This window comes from Solanum dulcamara, chromosome 7, assembly GCF_947179165.1.
Source record: "Solanum dulcamara chromosome 7, daSolDulc1.2, whole genome shotgun sequence".
Classification (NCBI taxonomy): Eukaryota; Viridiplantae; Streptophyta; class Magnoliopsida; order Solanales; family Solanaceae; genus Solanum; species Solanum dulcamara.
The window spans coordinates 11,713,611-11,741,524 of NC_077243.1; the positions used below are offsets into that span (position 1 = coordinate 11,713,611).

Consider the following 27,914-nt stretch of genomic DNA (forward strand, 5'->3'; position numbering starts at 1 on the left):
TGGCCTTGTTTAAGATTACTAATTAATAATAGTACTATATAAAGGATGTCTTATAGACTAATGTGTTCTATTGTCTGCAAAATAAACCCTTTTTATTGCACTAATCCAAATGTTCTCCTCACGTGGGAGTATTCACATAGTTAATTATTCCCAAAGAAAGAGAAACCAAAAGAGGCGTTGTTGTTACTCCATCTCATTTTATTAATCGTGTGCTGTTACAAATACGTAATCAAAACGCCTATATATTTTTTAAAAGAAAGAAATTAAAGTTTCACCAAACTTATATTATATATAGTTCTAAAAATGATAATTAAATATAAATATGAAGATTTCTATATATGATAACACTAAAAGTTACGTACTAAATTTACAATAATGAAAATTAAAGGATTATATATACCCTAATATAGTTCAATAGTTGGATCCCAATATACTCTCTCCATTCTAATATACTTGTTACAAATGATATGAACTTTGACCAATATTTTAAGATAGTACTTTTTGTATAGTTTTTGAATATCTAAATTTAAAATTTAAAATATTAAACTAATCTAATTTAATTTAACTTTGAAAATTAGTTAAATTAATTTTCAAAAAACAAAACGTGACAACTATTTTAAAATGGTGGAAGTATTATTTAGTATCGAATATGTATATTTCTTGTACATGGTCATTGTCCATGTCCTATTTTCTTTTTAACATTATATAAGGAAAAAGGTAAGCTATTAGTATATGCCGTAGTTGAAACAGTGAAAATTAGGTGGGATGGCTTCTTTTTCGGGCATGTTATGAGTTTTTATCCATAGTTTGAAAAATAATAGCTGAAATAAAATTCATATAAAAATAACCCGGCTTAAAACGTGAAAGAACTTATAAAGATTTATACTCATAAATAGTTTTTTGGTTTTAAACTTATAAAGATTTGAATTTCATGAATCTTTCCTAGGTTTTGAAACTTAGTAAAAAAAAAAACTAATCCCATGAATTGTTTCTTGTCTTTTAAAATACTTGTTTTTCAAGAAAATATTTTTTAGAAAAACATTTTCTTTTCTACCAAACACACCCATAATAGCTGGTATTAAAAATAGCTACCTATTTTATCCTTTGATACCTGATTGGTAGAGTTTGGTTTTTTCTATTCTAGACTAGATACTAGATTAAACTATAAATTGACCCCTTAAAAGTCTTAAACTATTGATTAGTCAATCTTTTCTTAACTATCAATGAAACAATTACTAATTGTTATTGTTATCACTTTTGTTGATGCTGTAATATGACAATTACACTAATATACAATAACTTAATTTTTTATTGCACAGGCTTTGACTTCCAAAGGGACACTACCATAGATTCAGGTTCCATGCACTTGAAATATTGATATCATATTAAGATTTATTAGGGATATTTACCTAATTGAAACGATTATTAGTTCTTAGCTATTTGTGTTAATTAATCAACTAAATTATTGGTAACTAAAATTTATCATCGGATAGTCATATCAAAATAATGGATGCATAGCATGTGTATGAATATATACATAAATATCATTTAACTTTGCTTGCTTAATTTATATATTTCACTTTATTAAATCACTTAACTACAATAAGTTGCGTTAATTTGATATAAACGTACAATGTAAATAAGTTTTACCCTAAATATCAATCTTCCTAGAAAATCCTTTTCAACTTTGCACCTAAATGTTTCATTTTGAGCAATTTTTTTCAGCAATGTGTGTATATTACATTTTTATTTGAAGTCAGTTATTTATCCAATATTTATACTTTATGTGCAAAAAAATTGAGTTAAACCGCTCATTGTTGGTTCACGATTAAATATATCGCCCGCATACATACAACTCATTTTTTGATAGGGAAATGCACATATATAATTTGATAATGGGGTGAATGGTTTTTTAACAATAAATGATAAATAAAACGAATTGAAAATAAAAACACAATAATTTGAGGATGGAGTGATCAATAATATATGTTTGTATCTAAAGTTATCCGAGCAGAGAATTCTAATAAAGATTAAAGTGATTAGAAAACTATGTATGGACCATATATGTGTTGGTGCAAATACTTTCATTGTGTGTTCTATATCACTTTATCATATGACCAATGTTATGATCTGTTATTGGAGAATATATCTATTATATATATAAAGTCATGAATTACATATATTGTTTGAAGAACCCATTACAAAAAGACGTGAGTTTTAAATTTAGTGAACAACAAAAAAGATAAGTTTCAATCCAACAAAATATATATGTACAGATCTGAATTCGATTCCCAAATATATTAAATCTGGTCCCAACCCAAACAAAATTGCTTAGAAATATACTAGCTCGACTAATTCATATTTGACATGGGATTTAATAAGGTAAAGGCTCTTTATCATAGATTTCTTCATGAGACCTTTAATATTTAAGGACGAAAGATCTCAATCATCGTATGACACCGTTATCCCTATCTAACCTAAAATAATGCATAAAATAGGGGATGTCGTACGTAGACTCCCTCCCCTACCACGTTTCATTATTTGGAGATTTAGGTACTTTTGATACATCTGTAAAGTGTCCAGTAATGCAAGAATTGACATGAAAGAGGTGAGAGTACGTAGTGCAAGCTGCCCCTCGATCTCTTTAAGGAGTGTTTGGATTGATTTTTTTAAATAGTTTATAAGTTAAAAATTAAAAGTCATGATTAAGTTGGGTAGTCAATTTTTTATTTTTAGCTTATTTTTGTACCTTTTAGCCTTAAAAAGTGCTTAAAATACTTTTTGTCTTTTTCAAACACTTTAAAAAAATTAAAAAAAGGTTTAAAAGCCAAAATCTACTTAAAATAAGTCAATTCAAACACTCTCTAAGACAATGACTTATTTATCTAACTGTTGTAGTAATTGTTAGGGTTTTGCCTTGATTTTCTTACCATATTTGAATTTTCTTTTGAAGGAAAGTTAAAGTATTACCATGATATTTTTACTTTTTCTGAAAGAAAAATATAATTTTCTTCCATATTTGATCGTTCTTTTCTTAAAGGAAAGTTTTGAGCTCTATAAATTGAAGGTTCCTCTTCTCATAGCATAACACAATAACATTCACAATGCAGACGTTTAAGAGTTTTGTTTATGGGAAGCTTTTCTCTCTGCGGTTATTTTATTTTTATTAGTTTTTAAACATGTAGGCCAATTAGCTAGACCATATAATAATATTATGTTTTTAGTATTATTTTATGTGTCGTCAGATTTATCGCCGACATAATTGTCATTGTAAGCTTTTGCATGACGCCTTGATTTTTTCGTACCCAACACATTATGTACATCGACTGTGTAAAGCTAATTTCACAATGTCATTGGGAGACTATTTATATCCAACACTCTGTGATAAAGTATAATTCCTACTCCCTCCGTCTCATATTAAATGGACATCTTCTTAAAAATATTTGTCTCATATTACTTGATCACTTACTAAATTAAGATAGAATTAATTATTTTTTTCTCATTTCACCCCTACAATTAATATGCTTTGGAAGTTTAAATAAATTTTGAAGATCCAAAAACTTTTTTTTTCAAGAGGCTAATTAATATGAACAAAAAGTAAAATAGTAAAATTAAACAATCTATTAATAATTTCTTAATTATCGTGTAAAATATAAAATGTTCATCTAATATGGGACGGAAGAAGTACTTAATAACTTGTAAAAACGGTAGTAATTGTTTTTACTTCATTAGATTATTCAACTATGATAAGTTAGGGACGGAGCCGCGGAGGCAGACGGGGTGGAAGGGGTAAACATTATTTATTTATTTATTTTACACATATATATAAATTGTTGAATTCTCTTTACATAAAAAATATGTCTTATTTATTTTGCACATATATAAATTGTTGAATTCTCATTACATAAAAATATTTCTTTTTTGAATCTCATTATTTGAATTAATTATTATTCTGCCACTAAATTCAGAAAATGTGTGCATTAATTAATTAAACAAAATATAAAACCAACAAATGCCAATAACAATGAAGGAATACACCCCCCTTGGGATTGGCCAAAAAAAACTAATTTAATTTGTATATGATGCTATAAAGTGATGGAAGTTCGAATTATAAAATAGACGTAGATGAATATGCGCTATTATTATTGAATTAATTTATATTTATCTAAATCATTTAACAATGATAAAATTGTAGCATTAATTTGATAAGTATTTATGATATTTACAATGAGACCGTGCATGATTTTGTGACGGAGGCATGACCAATCAATAACTGTAAAAGGCCATAGGCGCCGTCCATTTATTCTGAACTATATGAAAGTATATTATATGCACCTTTCTTAATTTCAATAATGTCAGTTTCAATGTATGTTGGTGACCTAAGCGTTTTATTTTTGACTTTCGAACTCGCTTTTTAAGATACTAATTATTTCTTTCCTCTTCATTTATATGATATATTTTTTTAATTAATTTTTAAAATAATAATATATTTTTATATGTAATAAAATGTAATTTAATTTTAAAATATTAATTTTATTCTTAATGAGATGATTTATAATCATATAGATACATATAATTTATTTTAGATCATAAGTTTTTTTTAAAAAAAATTAATTATATCTTAAATTTTGTGGTCAGTCAAATTACATAATATAAATTTGAGACGTGAATAATAGGTATCATCATATATGAAAATTCTTGTGAAGTTGGCCAAACAAATGTGGAAAATAGTGTACAACTTCTACTATTCTTACGTGGTCCAAACTTGTACTACTACTCACCATGTTTGTTCAAATTAGTATGAAACAAACAACTACTCAATGTACGTGTAACGCATGCAAAGTTGTGAACTCTAGCTAGAATTTGTGGAGAAGAGTTCAATTTTAAGTGAACGATTCCTAAATATCTAATGATGATGAATCAGACTTCAATTAAATTGAAGTTTGAAATGGACAGAGAAAGAAAAAGAAAAGAGAACAATGCAAAATACAGCACCTACGTGTCGATCAGAGGTAGAGTCGTATTAATTATGAAATATCATGTCCATAAGTCCTTTTCAACATTTTATTCTCCCTAGTTCGTTTTAGATTCATAAGACTAATTAATTATCTAATGAAATTAACTTCATTTTTTTGGTCAACATAATCCTGATAGCGAAGAAGAAAATATTGTACTACTATATATTATCACATATAAATTCAAAATTTAAAATTTATATATTTTACCTTTAAATAATTTAAGCATTGGACTTGTTATATTTTGAAGTTATAAATTCAATCTTATTCACTATTTATTACAATTACAAAAAAAAGTTCACACATAAATTTATGCTCTAAATTAAACGAACTTAATTGAACTCATACCAATAATAATAATGCATCCGCCCCTGACCATTTTGTGGTCCAAATATTTAGTCATGGTTGTTCAATGCATCAACTATCAAGCAAACAAAGTAACTAATTATATATGTGTTAAGTTGTGACCAAGTGGCAACACTATTAACTTAACAACTAATTGTGCTGCAACTATATATATCGATCTTACTAAATAGTATATACGCGTATAAACTCTAGTAATAAATAATATACTACATTTTTTTAATATATATATATATTGGCGTCTTATATAAACTATTTAAACAAAGAAAAACTTGTGTTTTACAAAGCATATGGTGAATCAGAATAGGAAGCCGTTTGAAATTTGAATTGACTTATAAGCTGTTTTCAGTTTTTTTGAGTGTTGTTTAGCTGGTCAACTTAAAGTCGTTTTGTGCTTAAAATAAGCCCCAATACATATTTGAATTTATTTGAATGAACTTATTTTATTATAAGTTGAAAACAGCTTATAAATCAAAAAAAAAAATTGGCTTGCACCTATTTTTTTTTTAAAAAAACTTATAAGCTGACTGGTCACGTTTCATTTAGTAATTTCTCCCAATTTTTTTTCTAAAAAATGTTCAAAAGATTGTTATTGTTAGAAATTTCATCCGTATGCGCTACAAATTCTCTCAATTACTCAACTTTCAACTCAACACAAAATTATCTATAGAAAGAAAAGAATTCAATACAATAAAACCTCACTAAATTAATACTCAATAAATTAATAATTTCTTTAAGATAAAAAAAAATTCCGGTCTCAATTTGGGCCAATAAAAAAAATCACCTATTTCAATAAGATAATAAGATAATATATTTTTTTAGAAGACCCATTTATAAATATATAGTCTCATTAATATTATAAATTAATAATTCTATAAAAGTACAAATATATCTAAGACAATTTAATGAAATATGATTCTATTGTATTTTATTAAATTTAAATCTAGTTGAAACTCATCTCTAACTTTTCTTATTGCATTCAAAAGTTTCGGTGTTGTTTGTTTGAACCGCATTATAAAATTGCGAAGAGTTCTAGATTTCAATAAATGTTTCCTTATGTTTAACTGGTTCCAAAGATATTGTATCATCTTCAACATTATTTTTTTTTCAATGGTATCCATAATTTCTTCTAAACTTTGGACCTCTAATACTCAGTTCTTTTCTCCCACACACCCGCTTTTGCAAGGCTAGCCGGGGGGGGGGGGGGGGGGGGGTTTCAGTATCATTTTTATCTGAATAATCCAACAAGTTGTTAACGTTTATTTTATTGCGGTAATCGAGATAATTAATTATAATCTTGAGTTAATGAATGATGTTTTCACAAGTGTATTTATTAACAAAAATGACATTTTTTAGGGATACCAATTTTGTCTCTATATCTTGTATATTAAAATTAACCTTCTTTAAATCTCAAACATTCTTTAAATTAATAAATATTAATTTATTGATTAAATAATATTTATATAAAATATTAATATTTTATGATTTCACCTATATTAATTTAATAAAATTTTAACGTATTTCATAAATATCTAACGGTGAATGGGGAACTCTATGAAATGGACCCAAAAAAGGCAGCGATGCAAACCTCAAATTACATACATATGCAGCAGCTACGTGTCACGGTTTGACTGTTTTAGTAAGTGCTCTCCCCATCAACATTTTTATATAAATTGAATGGGGGACCAAGTTTAACTAATTAAAGTAAATGTTATCAACATAGGTGGTGGTATAGTTGTGACACTGTTTTATTTTTAATTAGAGCTAATTTAAATTGGTATGAAAAGTTTTTTGTTGAAAGCACCACATCTGAATGAGTGTTGTAATTCAGAATTCAAATTTAATTGAAACTTCAATACAGACTTCAAATTTCGAATGAAAAAACAAAATAATAATAAAAAATTAAAGTAAATAAATTCAAAAGAAACAGGCCAGGTACATCTAACAACTTTTCAAATTTGTCACCAAATTTCATTTACTTGTTTTAATTGAGCATCTATATACATGAAAAAAATATTCTTATTAGACTTTTTGAATTTTAAAAAATTGTGCGTTATCGCAAATGTTCATTCTGTATTTAAATTATTCACTTAAAATATGTGATTTCTTTAAACTATATACACCATCCTCGACATGTGATTTTTTTATGAGAGACTAGTTTGTATAATTGGATGAGGCGATATGTTTTAAGTGATTAATTTATTTACTTAATAAATATTTTGAGGATACGCATAAAAATTTTTAAAATTGCTCTGAAGTGTCTCTCAAAAATATTTTATCATACTTAATTACGATGAAATATAATTTAAATATATAAATAATTTTTTTTTCAAAATTTAACCTTTTAGATGTATTAAGGCTAGGGGTGTACATAGGTTAGTTTAGTTTGATTTTTTCATTAAAAAATAACCAAATCAATTATGTCGGTTTATTAAACTTATAAACCAAATTAAACCAATCTAATGTCAGCTTTTTCGATTTCGATTTTAGCCGATTTTCTCGATTGTTTGATTATTTTTTTTACAATTACACCGAGATTGAAAAATAGAGCAAATTAAAGAGGTTGTTCCTTTGATCGTATATTTAATGCCGCACTTGAAGTACTCAATTGAAGATTGTTCTCTTGATCGTATGATTATCTTGGTTAAAGAGATCTCAAAGACACTTGAATAAATAAAATTGAAAAACATAAGATGTATAATGTCATTTTTAAGAACTCACGAAAAGACTCAATACATGTCAATTTTTTTAATTATATTACAAGCTCAAACATGAAATATTATATGTAAATATTGAAAGCTATAAACTAATTTAAAAAATAGTTACAAAGCATATTATAATTAATATTTTTTTGTATATAAAAAAATAAAATTATATATATATTATATCAATTCAATTTAATTTTTTTCTATTAATATCAAACCAAACTAATAATGATTGATTTTCTTAACATCAAACTAAACAAATCAAACCATAAATCGAATTTTTTTATCATTTGACTTAACGTTTTGATTTTTACACCCCTAATTAAGGTAAAGAAAAAAGGAAAATGTGAATTGTAAGGCAGAGACGGCAACGGAAAGCAACCACCTTTTCGCTATTTGGCATTTGCCCATACAAGTAATATCACGTACTGTCCAAGCCAAGCAGCCGCTTGTGTGTCAACGCGTGTCTTCCATTTCACCCTCCCCTTCTCCATTATTACCACTTTTTCTTTATTCAATTCAATCATTGTATGTCCCTCTATTCGTGAATTAAACGGTGTAAAGTTTCATATAAATATTTGAATTTTTTTCTTATTTTCTCCAAATCCTTTTGAGTAATAATTATTTTTTACTTTTAAGAATAATTTGACAATAAATAAAAAAACAATAGTGAAAAAAATATAATTTAAATTATATCCTTAAATATTTTTCTTTCGTAAATTCACTTAATATAAAATTGAGGGAGTACAAAATTCACAGTTTGAATTTATATGAAGATATTTAATTAAACATAAAATTTAAAATATAAGAAGAATTTTTAAATTTATGATTCAAAGTAAATTATAGATATTTATGTGAATAAGTAATCTTATTAAGAATAAAATAAGAAGTTTGAATTTAAATTATTATTCATGGTGAAATTTAGGAAGATGGGAGGATATTCACGCAAACTTTTTCAAGCAAAAAATTATAGCATATATATATAAAGAGATAGAGAGAGAAAGTTTTAATACTGAATAAATATTAGAGATCGATTCAGTGATTTAGGGGGTTCAAAATTTACTTTGAGGTTTTAAGTTAAAATTTTAAATACTATATTTTATTTTTTGAATGCTTTTACCGAAAATCTTAAATTCACCATTATTATTATTATTATTAGATAAAGAAAAACATTATTCTTTTTGAGAATGACAATAAATAAAAGAATCTTACTTAAATTGAAACGAAGTGCTTATTTTTCAAGTTCTAGCTTTTATACACAGATATTATTAGAAAAGTTAACCATATGAAGCCATGTACAGAAATATAATTAAAACCTATTCATAATATAATAAATGAGATTAATGACCTCGAATTATATTGTCTGCTACAATAACTAAATAAACAGTAAGTATATGAATTTTCTTGCAATCAGATACTAATATGCTTACGTCATGACGGTGTCTTCGCCGCGTGTAAGGTGCACGTGGAATGACCAGGGAAGTTGGTCGGCGGGGGGCCCACAATGATTTGTTAGGTGGGGCCTGGTGAGTTTGCCGCTATCAAATTAAAGATTCGAGGGAGATTTCTGGACAGGAAAAAACCATAAATAGAAAATGATAGTACCCTTTCTTTGATGTCAGATTTCAGATTTTTTGTAAGTTGATTGATGTTGTTTATAAGGATTTTCTTCTTACGCAATGTAATTAAGTTCATCGAAGACATCATTTTTTAAATAAAAGTATATACAGGTTGAATATTAGCATAGAAGATTCAAACATACATCTTTTTCATCTATCGTATGAATACTATTTTTGTATTTTCTTAATTTTAAATTTTTATTACTACTTATTGTTTATGTAGCATTGATTATCATTTTAATTTGTTATTATTGCCTTCTTTTCATCATTCTTGAGTTAATAATCTATCGAAAAAACGAAAACAACATCTTTATCTTCTTGAGATTGGAAAACGATATGTGTAAATATTACCCGCCCAAAACCTCATTTTGTGAACTTTGCTACTGTCTTACTCCCGAAAGACTTTACAGGCCTCAAAATAAATATCTTTTTTATTTGACACAGTAGTAAAATCTCATTTTTGTTGATTCATGGGACATTTGAAGGTTATTATTTTGATTAGTCATATGTAATTCATTATAAGATGCAAATAGAATTTCCTCAATTCCCAGAAAGAATGTTTAAATCTTTATTTTGTTATATGATCATAATTTACGTTTAATAATAGTGATGTATCAGTGTCATTTAACCAAAAATGTTGATGCTCTAAGATCAAAACTTTAAGAAAATGACACTTTTTGACTGTTTGATAATTAAATTGAACTATATATGGTGTGACTTTCTAATAAAAAGTTTGAATTATAGGAGTAATACATTTATCCATTAATAGGTTACTTTTACTTGCATATAATCAATCTTATTTTTAATATTGTAACACTCTCATATTTTAAAGAGTAGAATTTAAAAAGAAGTTGCATATAAATATAAACTCTATAATAAATAGCTAGAGATAACATAATAACTATCTAAAAGAAGCAAAAACGAAAGTTATATTGGTTCTTTCCCATTCTTGGGTGAGCTCATTTATTGATGATAGCAATAGCCAATAGGGATAAAGATGGTAAGGGAATTATTCTGGAATTGAGCCCCCCCCCCCCCCCCTTCTTTTCTTTTCTTTTTTTGGATTTTTTTGTTACCTCTTTAAGATAAGTTTGTTAGAAAAAAGAAAAAAAGGTGTTCCAAGAATTATCCTTCTACTATGAGCCCGTTTGGATGGGCTTAAAAAAAGTAACTTTTATGTATGAAGTGCTTTTAGAACTTTGAAGTGCTAAAAATTATTTTTATAAATAAGCAGTTGAGTGTTTGGATAAAAGTGATTAAATGAGGAAAATAATGTGAATTTTAGGGTTAAAAGAATAAAAAAGGTAGTTTGAGAATTTAGTTAAAATATAAGAGATATAAAAGTAATTTCCATGGTCAAAGAAAATGACTTTAAGCACTTAGAGAAAAAAGTTCGGAATCCTAACTTTTCATTTTTGACTGACTTTAAGAACTTTATGGCTTAAAGGTAGCATTAAGCAAACAAGTCCAAAAGCTAAAAGGAGGTTTTAAGTTGATTTTCAAACGGGCTCTATGTTTGCTCCATGTAGGGGTGTTTAATGATTATTGAGTTAAATTTGGAGGAGTTAACCTTCAAATTGATAAATAGGGAGGTTAATTTTTAAGTTGATAATTTTGATCAAGATGGCTATGTAATGGATCATTTACTAACCCACCTAATTATATCCAATTTTTGGTTTCTGGTTTGTCTTCTTATAGTAATTTGTTTAATTATTAAATAGAATTAATAAGAAAATTTATTATGATTATATTTTACATATAGGCTAACTTGAGCTATGCCAAATTAGGAAAAACCCAAATATTTTGTGTTCAATCTTTAAAAATAATCCGTCATGAAAATATGCTTTGTGCCATTTAAGGCACTTCTACTTCTTAATTATATTTTAATATTTGTAGTCAATATAAACAATTTTTTTTTAAAAAATAATAAATATCTTGTGTTGCTTCTATTTCTCCAGGGTTAGTTTGGGATACATATATAGCCCAAATGATGCATGTTTTATATCGACGGACTAAGGCTATATGTTGTGGAAATATACTAGTTCCATTTAAGGCATAGTATAATAGTACTTTTCAAATCTATAGCAATCCAAGAACAAATATCTAAAGAAGTGAGGTTTAAATTTTGAATATTAAAAGTGAATTTAAATCAAGTGGACGTTATTAAAAGCATTGCCAATTCATAATTGTTGCAAACTTGAAGAAGTGGGTTTTAAAATTCAAATATGAAATCTGAGTGTGGAAAAAACTCGTGGACAATTGAAAACACATGCGTGATTTTTCCACCGGGTAAAACTCATTCAATTAAACAATATAAGTAAAATGAAGACCATCAAATTAACTTATCTAACAAAAAATTGTAAATAATTTAACGACACTCAAAAGAATTGTCCATCAGACAAAAAAACGTGCCTCAATTTATTGAGATAAGTGCAATGAAAATGGCATTAAATTATACCTTCCAATAATACCGAAGAACAATTGAACAAAATAGATACGATAAAGATAGTATCAAGTTATGATCACTGGACAAAACTCATAAACAATTGAGATTAAGAGCCTGTTTGGATTGGCCCAACTGCCTAGAATTGTATGGGCCTTCTGGCCCAAAGTTTTATAACGAGCAGATTTTTGAATGAAGATCCAACAGCTCTTTCCCTCCTCTCACAACGGAAAAAAATAAATTCGACTAGGGTTTCCAATTGATTGGCTAGTTTTTCAAATCGCTCTTGTGATATACAAATTCAATAGCTGTAAGAGCTGATTCATATTCCCCAAGGTAGATTTGAAGGTGACGGTTTCTCCATTTTTTTACTTTTAAACTTGCTCGGACCATTTTAGGTTAAATTTTCTTTTCTGTAATTACTGGGTAATACAGTTCATGGCAACCATGTTTCACTTACGAATTTGAAGATCAGTAGGTTATATTCATGATTTTTCAAGTAAATGTTGAGAAGAAGGATTAAGATTAATGATGGAAATAACTGTGAATTACGGTACTGAAAAGTAATTTATGTGTACTCGTACTTAATGCTCAAGCTAGCATTACCGAAGATGCAATGACTCGAAATGATCTCCGAGGTTTAGAAAAAGGCTGATAATTTTTTGTTACACTGTAGCTGTTCATACTAGGAACTTATTTTCCATTTTGGATGTGTTTGGCATGGATTTTCAATTTTCCTGTGTTTGGTTTGTCAAAATATTTGAAAAATATTTTCTCTAGGAAATCAAGTTCCTTAAAACTGAGGAAAATGAATTCCCCAATGAAAGTAGGGAAAACAAGCCGTTCCAAGTTTATTGTCTCTTCCCACCCACCCAATCCCCCCTACTCCCACCCCCGCTACCCCCGAACGCCCACTCCCCATCTCATCCCGCCTCCATAGTGTTTTGCTAGATATCATATAAATGCTCTTGAGATAATATTTTCTTGCTTACTTACCAAACAATAGAATATAAGTAAGAAATCACTTGTTTTCAAGAAAACATTTTCCGCGGAAAACATTTTCCTTCATACCAAACACAATGAGTTTTAATTTTATGTTGGTCAAGTTGATCTGTATTTTCTCAGTGGCCAATTTGTTCAACATAGGACGTCGTTGTGCTAGCTATATGCCTAAATGCTAGTAGAATATAAAAGAGAAAGCTTACATCCAACCTATTCCCATAGAATGACGTGGGATTTTGGTTGTAATTGAATTTTTTTGAAATTGTAGCTCACGGCTACTCTTTGTCTTCCTAATTATGTTTGTGTTTGCTGTTTTTCTTTTCATCTCTTTTAAAGTAAATTGTGACTTGATTATACTTTATTCTGTCCATGTGGGAGACTATCGGCTTCATGTATATAGTCCTCCAAAGAAACTGTCACCAGTAGGCTTTTTATTTGATTGCAGGAGTTGGTCTCTGGTCAATCAACTTCATTATGTAAAAAACACTTAAATAGTTGTTTTAATGAATGTCTCAATTAGTTTTATGCTGTTCTCCATTCAGTTCAGTGGATGCGTCCCACTTTTACATGTTGTGAATGTGTTGTCCAATGTCCTTGCATTAGATTAAGGTAGCCAGTTCCTATATGATTTTATTGATTTTTTTTTGTAATGTAAAGGTGCTTCTAACACGAGCTTTCTTCTTCCAGGTTTGTACTGCTCTTTATATTAAAACATGGAGAAAACAGATGCCGTAGTTGCTGAAGCAGGAGTTCTGGAGGTAAAAAATCAAAGCTTTGTGCTCGGGACAGAGAAATCAAGTGTTTTATCTCCTCTACCCTTGCAGAAGAGGGAGATCACTGGAGTTGCAACAGATTTTTCATCTTTGACACCAGCGAAAAAGAATGAGCAATCACTCATTACCCGTGAGATAGATATTGCTGAGCTTCCTGAAAAGTCTGCTCCTCATTAAACTAGATTACAAGTTTATCCATGTAATAGTTTCTATCTCTAATAGTGAGTCTGTATTGATCTTCAGGTACAGAAACTTGTCGGAGTTCTTTGATCGCATGCTTTGTTCATTGAGGTTGATTAGTCTACGAAAACGGTCACCTACTTTTCAGAACGTGTCCAGTCAGATTGAAGTACTGTCAGGAAGGTAGCTGGGTGCATAACTCTTTTTTCTTGACTATCTTATCACTGCAGATTTTCTTTTATATCTGTTCTATACTCTGAATCTCTTTCCTGCATGTGGTAATTGGTCTTACCTCTGCAATTTTTTCTTGATGGTGGCAGCTCTCTTTCTGGTTATCATTCTTGAGAAAATAAAAAAAAAAGTGTTCTGAAGCTAGTAAATCATGTTATAGTTTACATGAAAGATATTACCTTCCTTCAAGCTCTTGTAAATATCTCTTCTTTCAGAACTACCCATGTTTGGATTAATGCCTTGAGAAAAAAGAATTTAACAAATTGAAGCTATTAAATGGCGCTTGCTTCAAAACCAGGTGAATTTTGTTTCACCAAACACCATTCTCTAATAATTTGGTTGAAAAAAAAACTTCCAAAAAAAAAAAACTTCAACATTTTTTTGGAAACAAACACCACCTAAATCCATTCATTGAACTTTCATTTAGTCTAAAAAATCTTTTCTGATTTATCCCTTAAATAGCGATATAATGTGCGTTGCGGTTGAATAGTAAATCCTTGGTGTTGCAAATAGCAACATTTACTGAAAAGAAGGGCTTGAGAACTACTCGTTTTTAATCTGCTGAAAATTGCGGTTTCTGAAAGAACTAGAGCATTATGTATATAACAGTTGTTTGTTGACTGCGAGCCATGAGATTGGGATGCCTGATGTTTGTTCTATTACCAAGAGCAACTAGCTCACTGGTAAGCATTGATGGGTCACGGAGATCTGTTTGGCTTGTTAGTTGTTACACAGATTTCCCCTTATATAATAAGTTGTATGAAGTGAATTATCATGACTTTGTTTAGTGACAATTAGTCCTTCTTTTGTTGGAAACATGTGGATTTATGGATTTTATGAAAATGAGCTTTGGAAGGGTGGTAAAAAGTGGGTTCAAATTTGCCTACGACTGAGGGCGTAGTGTTGATGTGGATTTATGGGGTTGCAAATGCTATCAGTTTCAATTCACTAGTAAATCTACTGTCTACTAACTGTAGCCATATAATGTATGATACAAGAGTATATTGGTATCATTTTCATTCTCAGTCCATAGTCAGAACATTTTTCAACAATTAATTTTATACTCCACTACTTCCTTTTGTCAGAAAATTCACACACAGGCATCTCGCACAGATAATGTACATAGTCCCTGAAGCCATTCAGATAGAAAAACTACTTGTACATGATGTTAAGACCATGTGTATGAAGCCAGATGTTAAAATTACCTTGGATTTTGATGTTGTGGAAGATCACCAAGAACACTCAAAGTTTATGACCCTCAGCAGTCTTTTTGTGTCCAGGCTTATGAATTTTCTCCATAATCATGCTCAGGTAATAACCCTTAAAGTTTTGGTATTTGCTTGTTTCCAGAAGAATTCTTCAAACTAGTCTTGACAACGAGTAGAATTATGCAGAATCTGGTCGGTAAACAGTTATATCTAATTGAAGAATACCCTCCTTATTTTTCTTTTTTTCTACTTGTGCATAGATCTTTTCTCCTCTAATTCTTGAAAAAATTGCTGTTTGATAACCAGATAAAGCTAATTGTTCAAAAATATTTCTCGCAATATCACATAACTTTCAATTGCTGATTTATTAGGTTCTTTATTGCCTATTTTATGAGGATCAATTGTAAAGGATTTCTTTATTTGGATGGATATAAGTCTTCTTAATCCTGAACTATGTATTATAATTCTATGCATTGGACTTTGGTCTTGCTATAACTTATTAACTCTTTCTTGAAATAATTTTCTCTTTAAATTGTTTTTTGAAGCTTAGAATGTGTGATTTCCCGCTATTTGGAGGTCAAGACATAGGTCATGCATCTTTATTTGTGCAACTAAGTTGATTCCATATATACTGAGATTTTTATTTTTTAATGTAAGCAGGATTGTGATATCCCCGAAGCCGTACTTCCTGACCCGTTTAATCAAGGATGCCTCCCTAGCAATGCAGACTTGCCTGTGGATTTATCAAGTTCTCATGAATTCAAATCATTATCATCATCCCATCTCTGTCCATTCTTCAGTCCACGCTTTTCTCGGCAAACGGCTTTTGTAGAAGCAAAAATAGATCAGTTCTCGGTACCTTTGTCCACATTCTCACCTTGTGAATCTGAATGTACATTGAATCAGGAATTTGACTCTTCAAGGACATTTCCTGAGTCATCCAAATCTTCCATCAACCTGAACAATGTTGAAGAGTGCCAACCTATATCTGGTTGTAGTTTGGTTGGAAATGAAAGCACTCCTACGAAGATTCTGCCTGAGAGTGAAATAATGCTTGAAACACCTACCCAACCCACACCAAAGAGATCGGTTCCAATTACCGAAGATAAGCACAAGAAAATGACAGACCAAGACTCTGTTGTTCCCAGTCTAACTGTCAAAAGATCATTAGATTTTTTTACATTGGCTGGCGAAGCGATGTCTTCAGATTTCATTTCTGGCAGTATAGAACATCATGACCTTAACATAGAAAGGAAGACTATTTCAAAGGAAGATCATGTTAATTCTGATATATGCCCTAATGAGGTAACATTTATTACCTGGGAGTTCTTAGATGTTCTTACATTTAGAAAAGCCACACAGAACTCTCTGATATCAATGTGAGCACTCAATAGCTTACCCTGGGATTACTGTGTTCTCTTCGCTCATTTAGTCTTGAAACGTGATCATCCACTATCTTCGACTAGTTTAAAATGATTTTTTCTTTATTACTGTAGTCAGTTTTTGCTGTTAAGATATTTCCTCCCTCTCTCTTAGGTAGAAGCAGCTAAGTAATTTGCTAATTTGGGCATCTGTTTCCTGGTTGGCTATTTGGTATTAGTAGAAGTGTCTTGTTGCGCATCTAAGGGTGTGGGCTAGTGGTCAAAAGTTAATACTTTTGTGCAAGGAAAAGAAGGGCAAGGTTTAAATAACAATTTTAGGTAGAATCAAAGTCCCTGGTACTGGATCAATAAATTACCTTCTCCCGCAAACAATATGTGATGGCTCAAAAAAGTCATATACAAGAACAGCCAGAGATAAGTAGTAGAAAATAACAAGTGAAACACTATTGCCTTATGACAAGAAAGTGAGAACACTATAAAATGGTGGATACATCAGTTTTCATACAATGATAATTTGTTGATATTTGGGAAAGTTTCCCCGATGTACAAGTGGTATTCTAAAGTGAAGAACCCACGCATGGTTCTCTACAGAAAAAACCCAATCATCTGTACAATTTTTTTTCATTCATCTTAGACACTTTTAGACACTTTGTGGATAAATGGGATTGCCATCATTCAGATGTATGGTTGAGTTTCCTTATGTCTACTTAGCATATTCAAAGCTGAAAAGGCAACTTAGCAAAAATGTTTCCTCCACATTTTTGTTTGCTTTATTGATATGTTTACCATGAAATTAATTGTGAATCTTCTGGGTAGGTTCAAGAAAAGAGTTGCTCCTTGAGCAAGGAAGAGAAGATTTATCAAAGTCATTTAACTGCAGCCTGGCAGGAATCCTTCAGTTTATTGGATCTTGTTCGTCTAATTCACCATATTTTTCAGTCTGTTGGCTGTCGATCGATGACTAAAGTGGAACTCGTTCACAAGATCATAGTGAATGACTATGATATTGATGAGAATAGTATGGTCAAAAGCTGTATCCATTCTTTTCTAACTATTGTTCACTCATATTCATCAACTTTATGATAGAGAAATATATTTTGTCTTTGCGTAGCTGATGTGGAAGGGCAGATAGAACTTCTTGAGAGGCTAGTTCCAGATTGGCTATGTAAGAAGTCTGCTCCTACTGGAGACCTTTTGTACAGGTATCTATCATGTAAAACATTGTAATCAATTTTGTTTTGATTTTACTATGTTGAGGGAGCATGGTGTGGTACTGTTTTTTTTTTTTTTTTTTTTGTTTCTGTTTTAGAGGGTCACAGGTTCAGTCTCCAAAGAATCTAATTTTCCACTGATAATTAGGTGGTTTTGTGGACTCGGAGACTGTTCTCCTGTAAAATCTTTATTCATATTATATTGTTGAAACTTGGCTTTTAAAAGGTAGGGTCAATATTGTTGCATTGATAGTTGCTCAATTGGCTTGGTACCAGCACACCTGCTGCTGTTTTCTGGTATCTGTTTTGCACAAACCTTTTAGTTATTGTCCCTGTGAACAGAGAAACAAGAGAAAAGATAACAATGTAAAAGAGGGCTCCTTATATGGAGTTTGAGAGGAAAGAAGGGAAGTTCCCTACTCTTTGAGATTCCTAATCATGTTAATTTGCATGGCTTCGTTTGGTGGAGTATATGATTGTTTTTAAAAATTATTGATGTATTGTGATGCTGTTTCTGGGTGCAGTATCAAGAAAGCTTTGGACTTGAACTCTGTCTGCAAAAGGGTTGTAGGTGTATGATCTATTTGGTGCAAGGTTAGTGTCGTTGCACTTTTATAGAAGGGGACAACTATCCCGACCCTTAGTTGTGCTGTGAAGACTGTATGAGTGCTCCTCTGTGAGCTTGTGATGATTTATCCTCTTTTTCAGGGTACATTCTGTTGGAGTTGCTCAAAATGGAAACATAGTTATGGTTCCTCGACCCACGTGCAGCATATATGAGAACTAGGTGCATTCCTGGAGTATTCGAGACAAGGGAGGGTGATGATTAACGTCCAAATCATGTAGTGAATGCATATGTTAGCCTTGTAATTTTTCTGAACTAGACTGGTATCAGTGATGACTGTGGAGCAGCTTGTTTGTATTTAAGTTGCCGTACATTTGTACTATGGAATTGCTAACCTAATTGATTGATAGAGCAGCTTGGTGTATATTTCCTCCTCGTCATTCCTACTTTTACTTCCTCTCTCCCCTAACTTTACATGAATTTCAACGGGTTTACTGGAAAATTCTATCATGACTTTTTAGGAGATCTTAAGGCAGGATGTAATGGTCATGGTGACAATGTTCTTAAAAGGTTGCAACTTTCCAGATTCTGTACACGCGAATTATTGTGATCTTTCATTATTGGAATTCATTCATCACTTGAAATGTGCAAACAAAGAAATACAAAGTTTTTATTCAAAATGCATATAGGAAACTACGTCTATTACAATATTACATTATTTAACTTTGCCCTCAATCTCCCAGAAATAACAAATTAAGTCATGTTTGAAAGATAGTGAGGGCAAAAAGTCATGTCTATTACAATATTTCTCCTCCTCCTCCTCCCGCTTCTTCTCCTTCTCCTACTCCTTCCGCTTCTTCGCTTCTTCTTCTTCTCCTCCTTATCCTGCTTCTTCTCCTTCTCCCGCTTCTTCTTCTGATGATGATGATGAAGATGAAGATGAAGATGAACTTTCTTCTTGGATATTGGATATACCTGGACAAAGTTATATACAAAATTTGAGAAGAATTAGAAATGATTTAGACTTGTTTCAAGTAAAAAAGCAGACCTACAAATTAGAAAACGACACTGAAGTCAAACAAAGAAGGCACGCAATATCTCTATGAAAATGTCGAATCGCTCAGTTGACATGTTTTAAACATAATTTTGAAAGTAATCGCTAATCCTGACCTCTAGTCTCATTTAGGACATCACAAGAACTAAAAATGCAAAATTGAACTGAAACTAACTGGTACCTTCGATAATAAATCTTCTGATGTCATACAAATTTGCAGCAATATGCGCCTGATGATCAGCCGTTACATCATTGAAGGGCGTCGTATGGACAAAAGCTAACGTCGGGCGGAAGCAATACATGGGATAGTTAACTCTGTGTAACACTGCAGTATTTTCGTACACATTGGTATTAGTATCATACTCGAATAGATCATGATTCTGTGTCAAGGGACGTTCTACCAGAAAAGACACTTGCTTGCTGTCGATCCATACTGGAAACCCCTTAATGAAGCCTTCCGGACCTAAAATAAAGTTGTCCATAGTGTGGGTAATCCTCCAACGTCTGTTAGCACTGTCATAAGCAGCAATGACTATGTACATTCTGAAAATGAATACAAGGGTAAGTAAACCGTGCGCCATCCCTAGCCATATATCCTGGCCAGTCAAAATTTTACCGTAGCTGCGATCATATAAGTCAAGAAACTCAGGACGGTCAATTAGCATAGCCTCTTCTCTCTTCGTATCAAAAGCTAGAACACTACCGTCACTTCTGAGCCAATACAGAGAATCACGCCAATAAACAGGTGGACTACCAAAGGGTATAGATAGGAAATTATTAATTCTCAGTTGGATTTCACGCCACAAGCCAGATTGCTCCGATGAAATTAGGTGAAATTTGTAGAACAAGTTGGAATTTTCAACTAGGTTACTGATGGTTACCAATTTGTATTGATCTGAATTTGGGTAATCAACCGCTAGTCCTGTTCTTTCGAAACCATTTGCAGAAGACTTTGGGTATGGTATCAATTGGTGCTCTCTAGTTGTGGGATTGAAAACACAGTAATGCATAACTCGTTCAAAGTCAATGAGAATGAGACCATTACATGAGGCCAAAATCTCAACTTCATCGGGTAAAGTCGTCACAGATTGAGTGATTGGGTTTAAGGAGATTTTGCGGAATTGTTTTAATGCAAACCCATTAAATATTGAATAGATGAGTTGTGGAGAAGTGTCTTTATGACGTTGGAACAAAGTTTGGGAAAATTCAGGCTGAGAAATCATACGGTTAAATTTCTTGGATAGAAGTTTACATTGAACAACAACCTTCAAGGGCAAGCGGGAGATGATCTCCCCAAGGATATCTTCCTGAAATTCCTTAACATTTTTCTTCTGCTCTCTTTCCATTTTGTTATGTTTGAATTTTGTTTAACTAAAGAGTCCTGTGTTTATAGCCAACTTCTACCGTAACTTTTACTAAAGGGCGTGTCGTTTAAATGAAGATGTGTCTTTTAAATGAAAGTGTGTGTCGTTTAAATGAAAGGGTGTGTCGTTTCAGTCTCTTATGAAAGGATGTGTCGTTTTATTTCTTTGGTTACCAACAGTTGTATTTGAATCCAACTTCTACTTTACTTTTACGGAGAAAGAGAATATTTCTGTACAAAACCTCTGTTCTTCTCGGAATATCTGTTCCAAAATGATCAAGTTTAAGTTGTGTCTTTCCAATAGTTTTCCGGGGTGAGATTAAATTAAAATGCACTTAACAACAGAATCGCAGTTGAAGAAAAAAAATCACATAGAAATGGTTGATTAATAACAACAAAAGGATCTTTCGCGGTTGGTTAATTTGCTATAGTTAGGATAAATAATAGAATTTGGATTCCAATGTTATGTATACTAATAAATGGTTGATTTCAAGTCTTTACATTCATGAATGAAACATTTTATATCTTCCTATTCTACTTCTTCTTCTTCACCCATCTCTGCAATTCTGTTATCACCGAACAACAAGCAGACACTTCCGAGGATATTTATACAATTGACGCCACCAAGCCCGTAGAAGAAGCCCATGACTGTTACTGTAAATGAATTCCTAGCCTTTTAGGTACTGTCTGTTAATTCTTGTAATTTCTGTATTTCAGGTTCAAGTTCTCCTATGATTCTCTGTTCGCAGTTATCTCAGGGCAACTTACTAATAACTTGACATTAAAGTTTTATTTATTGCCTGTTATCAATAGAACCGTATTTTGGAGAGTAGTTAATCTTTGATTACAAACACTTTTAGTATTGTCGCGTCTATTGATTTGCGAATTCAAACCTCAAACGATGGCTGCCTAATTATCCAGAAGAATGTTCTATGGTTTTATATCACAGTGAATCATGGGTGATTGGCACTCATGGTGAAGATAATAAAGTGCAGAGGCCACATCTATTATGATATTCATTCTCTGAAGTATGGTCAAGCTACTCTTCTCATGTATCTCCTTTTCTGGATGTAGCCATTCGTCCAAGTTCTCTTTTAGCATGAACTGAAAGACTAAAGCTTTAAAGTCATTTCCCTTGAAATCAGACCTTGAGCATAGCTGATGACTTGACAAGGTTCCGGTGCCTTATGTTTCTCAATGCTTGGCATTCTGCTAAGAAGCTTTTTGAAGCACCTTCATGCTGAAGTTTGAGTATCTTGACAGCAATGACCGTTAAATCAGAGGCAAAAGTTCCCTTGTAAACAGTTCTGAAACTGCCAGAGCCAATAATATTTTCAGAAGAAAATCCACCAGTTGCAGTGCGAGCTCTTCATAAGAAATGTTGGGGTAGCAATGTGCAGATTTAGACTTATCTTCAGGTGCTGGTTGATCTTTCAAATTTCTTCTCCAATAAAGGAAAACTACTAACAACGTCAAGATTGAAAATGAAGAAGCAAAAACAATTGTCAAAATAAACTTGAGGGCAAGTACATGCTTCTTCTGTGTCTTTTGTTAAACACAAGGTCGTAAATGCAGCTCTTGAATCCCACCACAGAGCTCGGAGTTTCCGCTTAATACATCTACACTCAAATTTGAAAATATTCCAGTGACAGGAACCTGACCCTCTAGATTGTTAAAAGATAAGTTCAAATAGTGTAAGGAAGAAAGATTTGAAATGAAGTGAGGGATTGGCCCTGATAGGTTATTTAGGGCAAGATCCAAGGATTGGAGATCTGGCAAATCTTCTAAATCGGGAGAGTTATAAGATGCATAAATATCTGTGAGGGATGTGAGAGCATTAAGTTGTTGTGGTATAATTCCTGTTAGGTTGTTTTCAGGAATTCCCTATCTTAGCAGTTGGTTACAGTTTCCCAATGTTGAAGGTATGTTACACGACTTCAGTGAGGTTTCCTATTGAAAAAGGGATGACCCCTGTCAAGAGATTGTTACCCAAGTTGAGACCTCCCAAGTTTGTAAGTCTTCCAAATATTATTTTAACCAGTACCACTCATCATTTCCAAAGAATGATAAGAGAAGGGATAAAATGTTTTTCTACTGATGAATCTATTTCCTGCGGTAGATCTACAACATCTTCTCAATTCATATTCCCCAAGCAAATTTATTGTTTCCCCAACCTCATCAGCTTGTTCATCACATACCTCATTGATGATCGAGTCTCGCTGGATGTATATATTCAATATCAGGTGTCCAAGCAGCATAGCATCGATAATTGCCACAACATCTTTATCCTCCACCACATGATCGTGATCCTTCACCTTTTTATGACGTGAAATCCAACTGAGAATCAATACTTTCAACCCTATATGCTTCGGTAGTCCACCTATTTGTGGGCGCGATTATTGGTTCAAAAGTGATGGTAGTGTTCTAGCTTTTGATACAAAGAAAAAGAGGCCATGTTAATTGACCGTCATGAGTGTGTTGATCATTGCGTGTCATCACTTTCCATATATCACGACCATTGAAAATTTTACCACAGAAGCAAACACAATGATCGATAAACTCAAAACGGTCAATTAGTATATTCTCTACTCTCTTCATATCAAAAGCTAAAACACTACTGTCACTTCTAAGACAATACAAAAAATCGCGCTGGTAAACAGGTGGACTATCGAAGACTAAAGGGCTGAAAGTATCACTTCTCAGTTGGTTTTCACGCCACGACTCAGATTACTCTAATAAAGTAAGTCAAATTTGTATAACAGGTTGGAATTTTCAGCCAACATATCTATGGTTACCAATAAATATTGATTTGAATTCAGGTAATCACCAACTAGGCCTGTATATATTGCCAAATTTATTTGTTGACTCTGGGTGTAGTATCAATTGGTGTGCTCTAGTTTTTGGATTGAAAACACAGTAACTCATAATTTCTTCAAAGTCAGAGAATCAGACCCTTACATGAGGCTAAAAATTCAATGTCATAGGATAAATATAAAGTCGTCGTGATTGGGACAAGGTTCAAGAAGATTTTGTGGAAATTTATGAACAAACCATTTGATGAATAGATGAATTGTGTAGAACAATCCTTTTGACATTGGAAAAAAGAATGGGAAATTTCAGATCAGAAATTCTACCTAAACTCTTGCTTAGAACTTTCCATTGAAATGCAAACTTCACGAGGCAAGTGGGAGATGATCTCTATTACTATACAAAATAATTTACAAAAGAGAGAGAATATGATTTTATTAATAATGAATAAGGTATTTATATAGGACGGTGGATCCATAAGGATCAGAAACGAAATCAATATAATCAATCAAAATAAATGACAATCTTTACAATTATGAATAAGGATCATGAAAGAATTCAATACAATCAATCAAATCAAAAGAATTCAATACAATCAATCAAAATAAATATAAAGACAATCCTTACAATTATGAATAAGGATCATGAAAGATACAATCAATCAAAATAATGACAATATCTACAGCTATGAATCATCATTCATATATAAGTTGGATTACGAAAATGCATTTAATTGACAATTTTACTCTTCATCATTAAAAAAATGTTATACCTCTTATTAAATAATACTCATGAATTTAGGACTTCTTATTTCTGATAATCACTTTTTAAAACTGGTCTGCATTGATCATGCCACAGTTATTGTCTTCTCCTTTTAGCTTCTACTATTGAACTCATCCGTTGCCAACCTTTTCATATACTTTGTATTCTTTACAAAATGCTTAATATATTGTCTCTCTTCTTTATGTCAAATATTTATTTCTTGGTGCCTTTTTTTTTCTTCTTATTTGGGAACAGGTGGGTATTATTGATATAAAATTCATTTTTTTCTACTGTATACAAATATGTATAAAAAGAATTAATCCCTTTATTGTTTCGTTTCAGGACTTTAATTTGATTTATTTTTCAGTATTCATTGGATATATTCTTTTTTTTTTAATCATGCCTTAATTATTTTTCTATTCAAATAGTCATTTCAACCTTAGATTGTTAGATGCTACATTTTATTATTCGTAGAAATTAACTAAAGTGATAGCTTTGCCCTTTGATAAAAAAATATTATAAAATTATTTTTTTGTAAAAATATAATACTGGCATTCTAATTAATAATAAAAAGGTAAAACATGTCATATGGATTACTTCCTCTGTGCATCTTTACTTGTCGAGTATGCTAAAAATAATTATCAACTTTACTTGTCCAATTAGGAAAATTAAGAGATAATTTATCATTTTGTGTCTATTTTATCTTTGTTGTTTAGAGCCCGTTTGGATTGACTTATAAGTTGCTTATAAATTGTTTTCAGCTTTTTTGAGTATTTGACTGACCAACTTAAAACTATTTTGTGCTTAAAATAAGCCTAAAAAAATAATTGGATTTGTTTGATTTAACTTATTTTAAACAGCTTATAAACTAAATAAAAATAAGTTGGGTTAATTCTTGTGTTTGTTTGTTTGTATTTTTTTGTGTCAGTTCTATCTTATGATTGGTGATTCTTTTTAAATTTTTTGAAAGTTTTATATCATCGTTTTGAATCCTCTCATGATCATAACCAACATGTGCTATTTTTTATAAAACAATTATATTTATATAATTTAACTATTTTTTTGGTGAACTTCTCAGATGAAATAATTCATAATGTTGAATCAGATAAATGATATATATATGTTCATGTAATTCTTGATGCATTTTATAAAGAAAAGATTATGTGGATCAAGCACCGAAATCGGAAACAATCTTGAAGAAATTGCTAACAAAATATTTTTCAACTGAGGGTAGAGTTCTAGCTTTTGATTTATAAATGAGACTTAAGGTAAGATATTGTGTGGCTTCTTAAGGTAAGATATTGTGTGCCTTCACAGATGAAAGAAGACCAAGCAAGGGTATATAGCAATTCCGGCATATCCTATTCTGAATAAGTGAACTTACGGAGAAAAGATGGGGAACAAAAATGTGCTGGTGCATTATAAATGTATCAAATAGGAACAAAAAGAAATAAGGTGTTTTTATACCATGTAAAACTAATTCACTTATTGATTTAACACACTTGTACTCTTCAGCGGGATATAATTATTTTAAATAATATATATTATTTGTTGTTTTGATTTCTTAATGGACTGGTAAGATTCATTATTGGTCAACATATCTAGTTCATTGATTGGTCATAAGGATCTACTGAATCACTTTGGAGATTCACCTAATTATAAAATTTGTACTATTTAACACCAACAAGAACAGTGACTATTTTTTGGTAAAACATTAGATGTCTTCCTTTCTAGACTCGAAAAAGAGAATATAACAAATTAAGGGCATGAGAAACGGCAACAGAGCAGATGAACACAACGGTATATTAGTGAGTATAAAAATGCCGGATGCTATGGTTATGGAGATCATCTCCCGCTTACCCTTAAAGTTTGTTGTTCAATGTAAACTTCTATCCAAGAATATTAAAGGTAGAATTTCTGATCCAAAATTTTCCCAAACTTTGTTCGAACGTCAAAAAGATTGTTCTACACAACTCATCTATTTATCAAATGATTTACTTGGAGAATTCCACAAAATCTCTTTAAACCCTATCGCAATCATGAAATGTGAGTCGACTTTACCCTATGACGTTGAGATTTTTGCCTCATGTAATGGTCTGATTCTCTTTGAATTTGACTAATTTAGGATTTATTGTGTTTTCAATCCGTTAACTAGAGCACACCAATTGATACCATATCCGGACACTACACCAAAAATAATCTTTAACGGCAATAGCTTGATTGCCACTAAAAATATCTTTTTAGAGGCAATTGAGACTCTTTGTAAATGTCGCTAAAGCCTATAGCGACATTGGATCTAATAGCAATTAACTAATGCCGGTAAAAGTTTTAGCACTCTTTGTTAATGTGTATATTTATTGCCGCTAAATGTTGTTTTTGTTGTAGTGGGAGTCTACAAATATGTGTGGTAATATAGGCCTAGCTGTTGATTACCCCAATTCAAATCAATATAAATTGGTAACCATTAGTAAGATGACTGAAAATTTCAACTTGTTCTACAAATTTCACGTACTTTCATCGGAGCAATCTGATTTGTGGTATGAAATCCAATTGAGAACCAATTTCAGATTTTTATCCTTCGGTAGTCAAACTGTTTATTGGTGAGATTCTCTGTATTGGCTTAGAAGTGACAGTAGCATTATAGCTTTTGATACAAAGAGAGAAGAGGCTATACTAATCGACCGTTCTGAGTTTATTGATCATTTTGATCTAACCTACGGTAAAATTTTGACTGGTCGTGACATATGGCTAGGGATTGCACAAGGTTTACTTACCCTTGTAAACATTTTCAAAAAGTCCATACTCATTGCTGCTTATGATAATGCAAGCAGTGGTTGGAGGGTTTCCCAAACTTTGGACAACTTCATATCTGGTCCGGATGGCATTAACAATGGCTATCCAGTCTGGATACTTGACTAAGTATAATCTTTATGAGTACGATATTGACACCAATGGGTACAAAAAAGCTGCAATGTTGGACAGAGTTAATTGTCCCCTCTATCGCTTTGATCCAACGTTAGCTTGTGTCCATAAGACGTCCTCCGATAAAGTAAAGACTGCTCATCATTCATATATTGCTGCAAAGTTGGATGAGGTCAGAAGATTTATTATCGAAGGTATCAGTTAGTTTCAGTTCAATTTTGTATCTTTTAGTTCTTGTCATGTCGTAAATGAGACTTACGGTCGGGATTAGCTTCTAATTCTTCTCAAATTTTGTGTATAACTTCGTC

The 27,914-nt window shown here is 31.3% G+C and overlaps 2 protein-coding genes and 1 pseudogene across 7 annotated transcripts; 2 read left to right on the top strand and 1 right to left on the bottom strand.

Annotated features, from left to right (window-relative positions):
- The first annotated feature begins 12,341 nt into the window (after nt 1-12,341).
- LOC129896459 (CDT1-like protein a, chloroplastic) lies at nt 12,342-19,123 on the top strand. Of its 6 annotated transcripts, none has more exons than XM_055972373.1 (10): nt 12,342-12,493; nt 13,835-13,905; nt 13,972-14,081; nt 14,164-14,283; nt 15,417-15,642; nt 16,197-16,844; nt 17,738-17,939; nt 18,033-18,123; nt 18,657-18,726; nt 18,841-19,123. In XM_055972373.1, exons 2-9 carry the CDS (start codon nt 13,861-13,863, stop codon nt 18,709-18,711), a joined length of 1,497 nt encoding a protein of 498 aa, XP_055828348.1. In that variant the 5' UTR covers nt 12,342-12,493; nt 13,835-13,860; the 3' UTR covers nt 18,712-18,726; nt 18,841-19,123. The 6 variants fall into 6 exon arrangements, 5 of the variants coding, with proteins under 5 accessions (XP_055828348.1, XP_055828349.1, XP_055828345.1 ...); XM_055972374.1 differs by having other exon boundaries at nt 12,342-12,481; XR_008767980.1 differs by lacking the exon at nt 18,841-19,123 and adding an exon at nt 18,359-18,429 and having other exon boundaries at nt 13,835-14,081.
- Nucleotides 19,124-19,563: 440 nt separating this feature from the next.
- LOC129894507 (putative F-box/kelch-repeat protein At1g20790) lies at nt 19,564-21,097 on the bottom strand. The gene is made up of 2 exons (XM_055970219.1): nt 19,933-21,097; nt 19,564-19,672 (listed from the first exon to the last, which is right to left on the bottom strand). Exons 1-2 carry the CDS (start codon nt 21,095-21,097, stop codon nt 19,578-19,580), a joined length of 1,260 nt encoding a protein of 419 aa, XP_055826194.1. The 3' UTR covers nt 19,564-19,577.
- A 5,353-nt stretch (nt 21,098-26,450) lies between these two features.
- Nucleotides 26,451-27,811, top strand: LOC129894508 (putative F-box/kelch-repeat protein At1g20790; annotated as a pseudogene).
- Nucleotides 27,812-27,914: the final 103 nt, after the last annotated feature.